The sequence below is a fragment of the Aspergillus nomiae genome (genome assembly GCF_001204775.2).
Source record: "Aspergillus nomiae NRRL 13137 chromosome Unknown contig00645, whole genome shotgun sequence".
In the NCBI taxonomy this organism is placed as follows: Eukaryota; Fungi; Ascomycota; class Eurotiomycetes; order Eurotiales; family Aspergillaceae; genus Aspergillus; species Aspergillus nomiae.
The window spans coordinates 92-11,470 of record NW_015378700.1 but is presented as its reverse complement, the minus strand read 5'-3'; the positions used below and the strand labels follow the sequence as shown (position 1 = coordinate 11,470).

The window sequence follows — 11,379 nt, the reverse complement described above, 5'->3', positions numbered from 1 at the left end:
ATTGACACGAATGATCAAGACCCCTCCTCATGGATAGGGACATGTTTATCGCTCAGGTTCACCGCAATAAATGTTTTCGGGAGCTTGACTCTGAACAGGAACATTTTGTCAGCACCAGCCCGGGATAGATCGTATACAACACGCTGGATATACTTACGTGTCAAATTTCGCTTTGAGAGTCTCAATAACGTTCTTCCAATCTTGGTGAGCGGTTAGGCTTCGCCTAGGGGCGCAACCGATTGCATGTCTCGAATCGAGCTGTACATCAAGGGGATCAAAGGCATGGCACCCAGGGCTGATCGAGATGCGAATTGAGTAAGAATTCTTCGATGACTCGGCATCCTTAGCTTCATAGAGTTCGAAGCATATTTGAGATAGGTAATCTAACTCGGGAATAGCCCGCCGAGCGATTTTCGTCTGAATACCACCTTCCAGGATGCAGTTCAGGAGGGTGTATATGTGAGACTCCTTTGTGAAATAAAAGAAGGACTTGGCATCTGGCGAGGCTTGAACTTCTTCCAAATCCCTAACAATTTCTTGGAGTAATGGTAAAGATGTCAATAAACCGATCTCCAGCTTTTCCGTATCAGTAATTCCATACTCCTGGGGAGTGACATAGTCAAAAAGAACCTTCGCCAACTTGTACAACTCTCTCAATTTGGATAGCCTGCTATCCAGCTTGGCTTTCTTGGCGCTTGATCCTGGATATAACTTGAAATAGTGATCGTAGGTGTCATCCAAGGCTCTGAAATGCGGCATTGATTCAAATGCATGCATTCGTCGCTTCAGCCCCAACCGATGCACAAACGTTGAACTGTCCGCGTGCCCCTCGTCCATTTCATGATTCGCATCTTCGTTACCTGGCCTGATATCCCCAACAGCAGTGTTTTGCGTCACACCATTCGAATGGGAATAACCTTCACCTTCCGCACCATCGTCGGTGTCCGGGGGCATAAACACCCATTCCAAGAACTGCCGGTTGTGGAGAGCATCAAATTTCATACTATCGTATAGTTCGGAGAGTTTGCTGGGATCAACCTTCTCCGTATCGCAAAATTCGGCGAAGAGCTTCTCCCACCTCTCCTTGAAAAGCATAGGGTCCTCGCCAGTGCACCAACGTCCCTGGATAGAAGCCAATGGAGAAACCTCACCGTGTGTGTTGGAAATATCATCATTATGTGGGTATGATTCAACCGGAAGGCTCGACGAGCGCTCAAGTCTCCGGAAATTGTGCCTCATAACATCCCGATGAAACTTCATAAGCTCAACAACCGTAGCGAGGACAACTGAGGGCTCTGGGATATTATCTTTGGGCCATGTGAACTGCGAGGGTGCGGACCCTTCTCGCAAAAGAAGCTTCAGCTTCTTTTTCACTTTGTCCATGAGATCTTTCGCGGCGTTCGAATCATCTAAAAGGTCTTTCCGGACCTGTATGAAATCGTCCGGAAGCTCCTTTTGATCAAGGAAAGAGCAGGCCCAGATTTGAGCTATGAAACTCGCTTAGCTCGCTACCTACTAAGCATAAGGATGCGTAGACTTACCGCTAGTACTCACTCTGCGCTCAGAGCTCGTGAATATTCGAACATTATTCAAAGCTTCCTTGTTCATTAATTTCAAGTCATCGCGCATATTAAGACCGAGGTCCTGAGATTGATAGCGGGCTGCATGGGTTGGTTCTCCTCCCCATTTGATTACAAGCTGGAGCTTGTCTAAAATGAGATCGTTCTCTGCAGCAGAAAACCTCGAGAACGTGGCACCGGATATAGAGTCGCTCCGAGTCTGGGTCCTAGTTAGATCTTCATTTCCTCCTGGCGCTTCACCAAGACTAGGGGACACAAGTGTATCCGGGGTGCCCTCAGCAGGCTTCGTTGAAACCGTGGAGGCCTCCTGCTCACGGGATTCTTCTGGTTTCCGCTTACGAAACATCGGCTTTATTTGAACCTTTGTCCCAGGCCAACCGCCTTTCTTCTCTAGGGATGTACGGAGCAGTTTGAGCTTATCCATATCTTCCAGTTCTCGCTCCATTGCCATCTTAACTGCATCAGAAACGCTGGCCAGCGCAGCCTCACCTTTTATGACCACTTCTTCTTGATGCCCCTTCAGGAGATCAATGAAAGGTTGGCTGTGGAAAGTAAACTTGAATTTTTGCTTCGGTGTGCGATCTGCATGCCGGATGACTGCCACCATACCCTTCAGCTTCCACGAGTGTTTGGAAGCTGGGGGTGGAGGAGGGGCGTCATCAATCGAATCTGTTGACGTGACAGATGCATTTGCAGCTTGAGGAATCAAACTTCCTGAGAACGAAAACCGTTCCCGTCCGCTCGGCTTTTTATGGCTATTCCCATTATCTAGCCCTTCAGTGGAAGAGGCAGGCAGCCCTGGAACGGTATTTTCCGAGAGAGCATCGTCGGGGCTCTTGTGACCCGGTGGACTTCCATGGAGCTTAGATGCGCTAGGAGATTTCAACAGAGTCTTCAATGTGTGTCTGTGGGACACAGAGTGCCTCCAGGAATGGTTCGAATCTGGGTGGAAAGATTCGGATTCCAGGCTCCCTTCACGTCTGCGCTTCTCATGTAGGAAAATATCTTTCAGGATACTGGCACATCTGTCATAATAGTCATTGTTATCTTTGACGAAGCTCCAGCCATTAACATCAATCACGTAGCTTCTGTCACCAACACGGAGCATGTCAAAACCACAGATGCGCTGGCCAAACCCGTTCGATATTTTAGAAGCAATTGTTGCCTCGTCCCTGCTTAATTTTGTTATATACCTAAGCTCCTTTCCGTGGGTATTGCGACGGACAAGCCCGTCAACTACTGGTGACTTCCGTGTTTCTGCATGACAGAAGTCTGGGCCGACAGTATAGGCCTTGACGTCCTCGGAATTATCCACCCTCACGAACTGTTCATAAATATAGCTGGAACCATTTTCCGTCACTGATCTAGGAATAACCAGGCCTGGATCATATTCAGAACTTTTATTTCCAACCTTTCGGAAGAGCCTCCGGCCGCCGCCACCGTATTGCTGATCATTAGGAAAGTATATGTGAATATTATGATTTTCCCCATTGACCGGTTTTTCAACGAACGGCTTTCTAAATACCTTCCCATCCACGATTAATGAGTCACCATCATCAGACATTGCCACCTCCTTCGTCCTAGAGAGACCTCCCCCGGTGCCGTCCTCGGGACCTTCAAGCTTGACTCCAGTCAGTTGATAGACGTGCTGGGCAAGTTCGGGAGATTCCAGTGTTGGGCCACCATCTCGGTTAACTTCCAACCGCTTAGGTGTAGGAACACTCATGTTGTCCAATATCCTCAGACAAAGTCGCCGATCCCATAGGACCTTCTGCATCGGCAAGTCGTTCACACAAAACGGCTTTCGGAGTTTCGCATATGCAATGGCTTTGTCCAATGGGAACCCGTCTGAAAAGAACGCAATGAGATAGTCACACACAGGCCAGTTCTCTACAGCTTCATCGAGGATGACCTTGTCACCAAAAACAATTACTTCAAATCCGCCCTTAGACTGAAGACGGGTCAGTATGTTTTGGCTAGGTTTGCTGCGAGCTTTGACATCTAGAGCGCAAACTCCAATTTTTCCTAAGCTAGGAGGTGCGGGCTCAGCCTCGCTAATGGAACTTGCAGCCGTGCTTCCACTCATTCTTCTTCGTGCTCTGCTAGAAGAACGGGTAGAAGGACGATTGCTGCGCCCTGCAATTTGAGTATCAGACGTGCAGTCGGTTTTGGAGGCCTTGGTCTGGTGGGACTGTATGCCATGTATTCCTCTCAGGGCAACAGACGCTGCATTCTCATGGAGCAAATATGCTGATGATTTATCTGTCTGATCAGGATCAGCACTTGACGACGTGGGAGCTAATCTCGCAATGCTCTCAATACTGCTTTTAGAAGAGTCAACTCCAACAGAACAATTGCTACTACGGTCACACTTCTGATCCATTCAGGAGGAAAGAAAAAGAGAAGAAAAAAGAGTAAAAAAAAGAGAGGGAGGTAAAGTAAATGTTATATACTGTCTGGAGACAACAAGCAATGGTCTCAATAATCGTGAACTCCGATGACGGAACTGAGGGTAGCGGGTGAATTGGAAAGCTTTCTGGAAGGCACACACAATCATGAGAAGAAGAAATGGGATGTAAGAAAGGGGCGGTTGGGTGGCGGAGGAGCGGTTTTTGCAGTGTTTTGCTACTGACCCGTATTAGATTCTATCAAAGCTTCCTTGGAAAGAGAGCCCAGACAAGAATGAAAGGGAAAGAAACAAGTCGTATGTTTATGAAGGTAACTAGAAATTGATCACATTTCTACCTCACTTTTAGATTGAAGGAAGCCATTACCACTGGCTAAATGTTCTAGAGAGAGGAAGAAGGGCGATATCTATGAAGTACGTCAGAGAATATACGTCACTATCATCCTATTTAATGCTTTGCTGCAAGCGGAGTGTCTTTTTCCTTTCAATGTTTCTTTCTTTCTTCCTTTTTTCTTGGGTTGGCTCTGTCTTTTTGCTTTTTCTCTCCAGGGTGCACTTAGAGCTTACCGAACCAGTTGACACAGAGTGACAATACATACCGTTATTATGCTGTAAACTTTCACAAATATAAAGTACTACCTTGTTCATATTGATTGACTCGCTTATCACAAACCAGGAGACCTTACGGACCTCTACTCTGGAGTTAACCTTAAGACAAACGCGTTAGCGACTTAGCCTCTGGTGGCTTGTATGATGAGCAGGAATATATTATCTAGTATCTTGTGGTTTAGAAGGCGGGCCCAGTCGTCGGGTGTATATCATGTACTTGCCTAGTTATGTAAGCGGTATGTATGCAGTAAACTAAAAATGGGGCTCTGGATGGAGTACAGAGTACCGACTAAAACTCTCCGAACGGATAACTAAGTATCACTGGGAACAGTACGCTAATACCGATCTGCTTTGGTGCCAATACTGTTTTTCCGGGAAAAAAAAAAAAAAAAAACCGTACCCTGTCAAAGCGGCAAGAATAATATTAGTACTAGTACAGAAACTTGTTCCGTTTTTCGATATCAACTCCTGCTGGAGCTGCGTTCCCATCTTCAATTGAGCATATTGTCCCTTATATAATGCCGTCCCTCACGGATGATGCATTTGATATGCCACTGGCGAAGAGGCAGAAAAGGATTTTAGACCAAGATGTTCGAACAGGGCCACCAACGGTTGGGTCCAAAGTTTTCTCTCCGTTTCGAGTACGTGAGACAATATTTGAGCACTTAACCCATGACTTCCTAAAAGTCATCGCTCTTTTTGCACCTGTCCCTTTTGATCTCGTAACTGACGTTCCTTAATGTAAGACTTTGGGCCTAGTGTCTCCTACAACTGTTCCCTTTACGTCTGTTCGTTTAGGCAAAGCAACCTACCAGATCACGACATCGGTCGGACGTTCAGTGCAGACCTATGATTTACGGCGAGGGCTAAATCTTGTGTTCATCAGTAGACCTCAAACTCCAGATACCATTACGGCTACATTCGCATGGCAGGACAAGGTTTTTGTGGCATGGGGGCATCTCCGACCCGGTTCATCTGGCGGCATCTGGGTTTACAAGCGTGGCAAGAAGATTGCATCCCTCGAAGCTTCCAAGGATGCCACTGAGCCCATTGTACGGCTCCTTGTTTTTGGGTCGTGGGTCGTGGGATGCGGCAGCGAACGCATACAGGTGTGGAAAAACACCACATATCAATATTACACAGCTTTAGTTCCTCCGCGCACTAAGGACTCATCTGGGCAACAAGTATACACAGGTCAAGTGTGCACTATGCCAACTTATCTTAACAAGGTTTTTGTTGGACGGTATGATGGAGGTATCGATATCTGGAACGTGAAAACAGGGAAGATAATTTACACAATGCTTCCATCATTTTCAAGAGCCGGCGCTGTGACTGTGCTCCAACCAACTCCTGTATTATCCTTAATTGCAGTCGCCTACAAGAGTGGTGCATTATGTATTCGCAATGTCGAAACTGACCAGGTCGCATTGTCCTTGCGAATGGGCTCGTCGGATGCGCCAAGGATAACCTCGATATCGTTCCGGACAGATGGCCTAGGCGCGGGCGAAGATGGTCGAAGATCAGGTGTCATGGCAACGGCTTGCATAGACAGTGGAGATATCACAATGTGGGATTTGAACAACGGCGGTAGAGTTGTGGGGATGCTTCGAGGCGCACATCGAGTTACTGAGGGGGGGAAGGGATTGGGGGTAAATCATATTGAATTTTGGATGGGCAGCCAGTAATGGTCTCATCTGGGAAGGATAACGCCCTCAAGACATGGATTTTTGACGAGCTACCCTTTTCGCCTATCCCCAGACCACTCCACTCCAGAAGCGGTCATTCTGCTGCAGTTACTACCCTCGAGTTCTTACCTGCCGCTTCGGACGGTTCTGAATTCGGCGGTAAGTGGTTGCTGAGCGCAAGCAAGGATTGCAGTCTCTGGGGTTTCAGTATACGAAAGGATAGCCAAAATACCGAGATATCTCAAGGAGCTGTGGAACGCAAAGCAAAGAAGCTTGTTGGTTCGAAAACGGTGCCCGGGGCACAAGAACTCAAAGCGCCGGAGGTAACTTGCATCGCTTGCTCTCTTAATCGCGATGGAGGAATGGGTGTTACAACTTCCGGTCCAATCTGGGCAAATCCAAAATCAATCAATACGGATGCTTCAAACAAGACAGGCTGGGAGAGTGTTCTGACAGGGCATCGTGGAGATAAATTCGCCCGAACTTGGTTTTGGGGTAAGAAGAAGGCTGGGCGCTGGGCATTTGAAACGGGAGATAAAATGGAGGTTAAGGTACGTGAAACCTTGTCCATAGAGCAGGGGTCTCAATCTAACCGGTGAACTTCGGTATCAGAGTGTCGCTATCTCACAGTGTGGAACTTTTGCATTGGTTGGGTCAGCAGGAGGTAGCATCGATATGTTTAACATGCAATCTGGTTTATACCGACGGAGTTTTCCTAGTCGTGGCAGAGGCAACGGTGCAAAGCATAGCAAAGCAGTTACCGGGGTAGCTATTGATGGATTGAACCAAACAATCATCAGTTGTGGGCTTGATGGGAAAGTGAAGGTTAGATTCCAAACTCTTCGATGTGTAAAATCAGACTAACCGTTACCTCAACAATTCAGTTTTGGGACTTTACCTCGGGATCACTTACTGATGAGCTCGACTGGTATCCGATGACATCTATCACTGGACTTCGATACAACAGCACGAACGAACTCGTCGCATTTAGCTGCGACGACCTTTCAATACGTATCGTTGACATAGAGACGAGAAAGGTCGTTCGTGAATTCTGGGGTTGTGTAGGTCAAATCAACGATTTTACATTTTCCTCCGATGGGCAATGGATTATTGCCGCTTCGATGGATTCTATCATTCGGGTATGGGACTTGCCGACAGGACATCTCATCGACCTCTTCCGTGTCCCCAGCACATGCACTGCCTTGGCTATGTCATCCACGGGCGAATTTTTAGCCACCGCCCATGCAGATGGACTAGGTGTCAGTCTCTGGTCCAACAGGAGTTTATTTGTACCTGTATCAACCCGGAATTTGGATGAAGCCGACGTCGTAGACGTCGGAGTTCCTACTATTTCCGGCGAGACTGGGGTGGGGGCTATTGAAGCTGCATTCTTAGATGACGATCAACCAAGTGATACCGAAGGGCCCATGTTATCCACAGAACAGCTCAGTCGTGATATGGTCACACTCAGCGTCATCCCCAAGAGCAAGTGGCAGACCATGCTTCATTTGGACCTAATTAAGGTAAGATGCCTTCTCTGTGGAGATCCAACCTCTAGGAGCTCTCTTTAACAATGTCTAGGAACGCAATAAACCAAAAGACCCTCCAAAAGCCCCGGAGAAGGCACCGTTTTTTCTGCCAACGGCTGCCGAGAAAGGTAATCCTGATGAGAATCTCGATCCTAGTCTCCTAGCTGATATTACAATCACCGAACGCTCGCGTGTCGCCAAGATGCAGCATTCTATGAATGCTGGTATCGCAGGCTCCCGGTTCGCTACACTCTTACGGTCCGGCCGGGATACAGGGAACTTTCAACCCTTCATCGAGTATTTCAAATCTATGTCTCCGGCAAAGGCCGATTTAGAGATCAGGTCATTGGATCCTCGGATACACGAGGGCCACTCTGAACTGTCAGACTTTGTTCTCGCCTTGTCTACCCGTCTCCGCTCAAAATTGGACTTCGAACTTGTCAACGCCTGGATGGCGATGTTCTTGAAAATCCACACTGATGTTGTGATGAAATGCTCAGAGTCCGGGGAGAATGAAGCGTTGAGGGAGGCATTGGCCAGCTGGAGTACGGCACAAAAACGGGAAGGGCAGCGCCTGGCTGAATTGGTTGGGTATTGCCGTGGTGTTGTAGGATTTCTTCGGTCTTCACGCTAGTTTGTTAACATGAGCCCCAAGGCAGCGAACTTTTCGTTGTCCTGTTCATATGTAGCATTTCATTTTTTTATGTGTTCGTAACGCTATTAAAACTCCTAAATGTACATCTTGGGCTGGTAAACTTATTCCATGGGCAACAGGTCATATATGTTGTCTATCTTGTGTGGGGACCTAGGGCTACCTACTCTAGGCTTATACTGTTGCGAAGCCATTGAGCTTGTTAACCCAGCATCGGGAATCTCACTGCAGGTTTCTTCTTTTCCCAGGACTTGAACAAGTCGATGCACCAGTGCACTGACACAAGACATCTTAAGCGTCTCATCCATCATGCTAGACGTCGGTCCCATGATCATATGTAGTGGAGGCAGATTGCTAAGTATGGATTTCAACTCCACCATATTGTCACAAGTATCCACTGAGCCCTCAAGTAGTTGTCCTAGAATTCGTAGTGAGTATAGCACTGCCTGGATCTGTGCAGTGAGCTGAATATCCTTCCAGTCAAATTTCTTACTCATATGTCCCAGGGTAAGAAAGCGGTTCAGTCGCGCATGATCAAGGGTTACAAGGTTTGAATCTGCCTCATGCAGATCACAAAGCGCAAATATGATCCAGTATGCTGGTAAAGTTGTTTCAACCTCAACCTTCTCCTGTACTGATCTCAGGCGGATTAAGAGGCATCTTGTTTCAGTCTTGATCCAATTCTCACTGCCAAGGACCACCTTATCCACAGCTATCCTCCCTCCCCGTCGGGCGAATTCATTGATGAAGTCAACTCTTTTGGAAACCGGGAGAGAAGCGTTTAAAACTGAATATGCCAGGGTCCTGTACAAGCGGCCTTCAGCCCATGCACAACGCCTCGCATGGTCCTCGTTCAAAATTGCAAGGTACATGTGCGGGGCCTCTGGGACCATGTGAACTTGTCGCCATTCAAACTGCCAGAACAACTCCGAGACCCTTGCATCAAGATGCGGCACGCGTTGTGGGTTGGTCGCTTCAAATTTATGCATGTCTTTTTGATATTCTTGGATAAAAGTTTGATAGTCCGATGTGTTTTCGGGTCCCTCGTGAGTGTTTGCTCTCTGGACTAGCTCTGCTGTTCCCGCATCTGGGTGTGTCTTAAGTTCAAAAGCAAAGCGCAAAATATCTGGAATTCCCAATCGGCGAGCAACCAATGCTGGACTCAAACTTGTGGCTCTTATTTGCCGTTCTGATGGTCTGAGAGGGTCCCAACCAACAATCTCGATTGAGTCCAGGGAAATGATAGAGCCCCGGGGCCCTAGGTCATAGAGAAGAAGGTCTGAATCATTTGTTAGGATGGAGGAATTTATACATTTTGCGATGTAGGCACAATAGGCATCGGCTTCTCCAGGAACCATTACAGTAATATCCGCCCAAGGAAAATCTTTGATCTCAATCAACTGCATGCACAGGGCATCTCTCGCTACAGTCACGATGTTCTCTCTATTCCATCTGTGTTTGAGATCCTCAAACACCGCAGGAACCATGAAGGGGCTCTCTGGGAAATCATTATATCTTGCAGGTAAGGTCCGGCCCTGTAGAACTTTTTCAAGAGCTATTGCACGCTTGCCGCTATACCCACTAGAGCTCTGGAGGGCACCCTGGGGTTTGAGGCGAAGTAATTCAAGTTTCCTCCTTGATTTTTCCAATCGAAGGAGCCGTGTTTGTCGTTTTTCGGACGGCAAAGCGCCGTCGAAGTATATCCGTTCGCTAGAAGGATCAGCAATATTGTTCAGAATGTTTGGAGCGTGTGCATCAAATACATGTTGACACCGGTAATAGTCAGAAGCAGCAGATAAATCATAACCCCACAGCTTACTTCATTGCACGTCGGCTGTGCGTCTGGGAATCCAGTTCTTGAATCTGACCAAGATAGTAACCGCCAAAAGACATGGTACACAAGACTAGGTCCATCGATTACAACGGACTGGACATGGTGAACTCCATCCTGCCGCTTTTGCAGCCTGCCCTCGATTAAGACAGCCTCGGCAAATGGACGTAAATGCCGTGTGAGACGGGGTATTCCCATTGTTCTGGGTGTCACATTGACATCTGACCACTACTCTCGGGTAGTCCTGTGGATCACGGGGTAATGGGTTACGCTTCGTAGAAGCTGAAGCGGCTAGGTCTCCCTTTTTCCTTTTCTCTGTTAGGCGCTGCTCTTTGTGTTCCCACCTCTTAGGGGAAGATGGGGAGCGACCTATAATGAGGAGATATTCAAGAGAAAAAAGGCTGTGAAGATCCGCCCTATGCTCCGTAGAGCATAGAGGCGCGGCTTGGTGGGCACAAGTAGTGTCAACTGTAGATTACCACTATCACGGAAAACGATAGATAACCAACCACCTGCCTAGCCGATAGTCAGAAACGTCCTTGCGGTATACTCTTGGGACACTGGGAGCAGGGAGCGGCAGTACACTTGTTACTGGTGGATAAAAGGTTTGTGGCAGCCTGGAAGGGCTTAGATTCTGCCCACTCCACTCCGCGCCACTTTTACCCAGAGTTCTATTGTAACGGCGGGCTATATAAGTCACTCCCAGGGCTTCAGAATAGTTGATCCCGAATTATTCTGACCTTTTGGCCTTGTGGAATAGGGTGCCCTGGGTCTATCTCTTGCATCTATTTAGTGTATGCAAAATGCGCTTCAGTTCTTGGCGTATTTTTTCAGTTCTTTACGCTCCATTTTCAAAACCCATATATTTTGAATACTTATAACTTGTTAACCGCGGCTTCCTGTTTTAACCTAGCGCCTACACGCGCCTTTATTAGATAGTCACGTAGCTAGGATTTTATAATAGAATAATCAACGATTTCAACCCTGATTAGAAAATTATAGAACTTGTGTCTGTAGCTGTATTCATTGATTGATTATATTAATTGATTAGTATGATAATAAGTGTTAAACTTAGTGAAATCGAGA

General features: G+C 47.3%; 3 protein-coding genes across 3 annotated transcripts; 1 reads left to right on the top strand and 2 right to left on the bottom strand.

Moving 5' to 3' along the window:
• Positions 1–14: 14 nt before the first annotated feature.
• ANOM_011526 (inositol polyphosphate kinase VIP1) lies at positions 15–3,963 on the bottom strand (the record flags this gene model as incomplete). The annotated part of the gene is made up of 3 exons (XM_015556782.1): positions 15–90; positions 158–1,487; positions 1,542–3,963. 3 exons carry the CDS (start codon positions 3,961–3,963, stop codon positions 15–17), a joined length of 3,828 nt encoding a protein of 1,275 aa, XP_015401206.1.
• Positions 3,964–5,093: 1,130 nt separating this feature from the next.
• ANOM_011525 (rRNA-processing protein UTP21) lies at positions 5,094–8,472 on the top strand. Its single transcript, XM_015556781.1, has 6 exons — positions 5,094–5,237; positions 5,343–6,245; positions 6,299–6,832; positions 6,894–7,106; positions 7,166–7,804; positions 7,863–8,472. The coding sequence occupies exons 1-6, from the start codon at positions 5,115–5,117 to the stop codon at positions 8,442–8,444; spliced, it is 2,994 nt and encodes a 997-aa protein (XP_015401208.1). The 5' UTR covers positions 5,094–5,114; the 3' UTR covers positions 8,445–8,472.
• A 94-nt stretch (positions 8,473–8,566) lies between these two features.
• Positions 8,567–10,491, bottom strand: ANOM_011524 (uncharacterized protein; the record flags this gene model as incomplete). The annotated part of the gene is made up of 2 exons (XM_015556780.1): positions 8,567–10,172; positions 10,226–10,491. 2 exons carry the CDS (start codon positions 10,489–10,491, stop codon positions 8,567–8,569), a joined length of 1,872 nt encoding a protein of 623 aa, XP_015401207.1.
• Between the last annotated feature and the right edge of the window lie 888 nt (positions 10,492–11,379).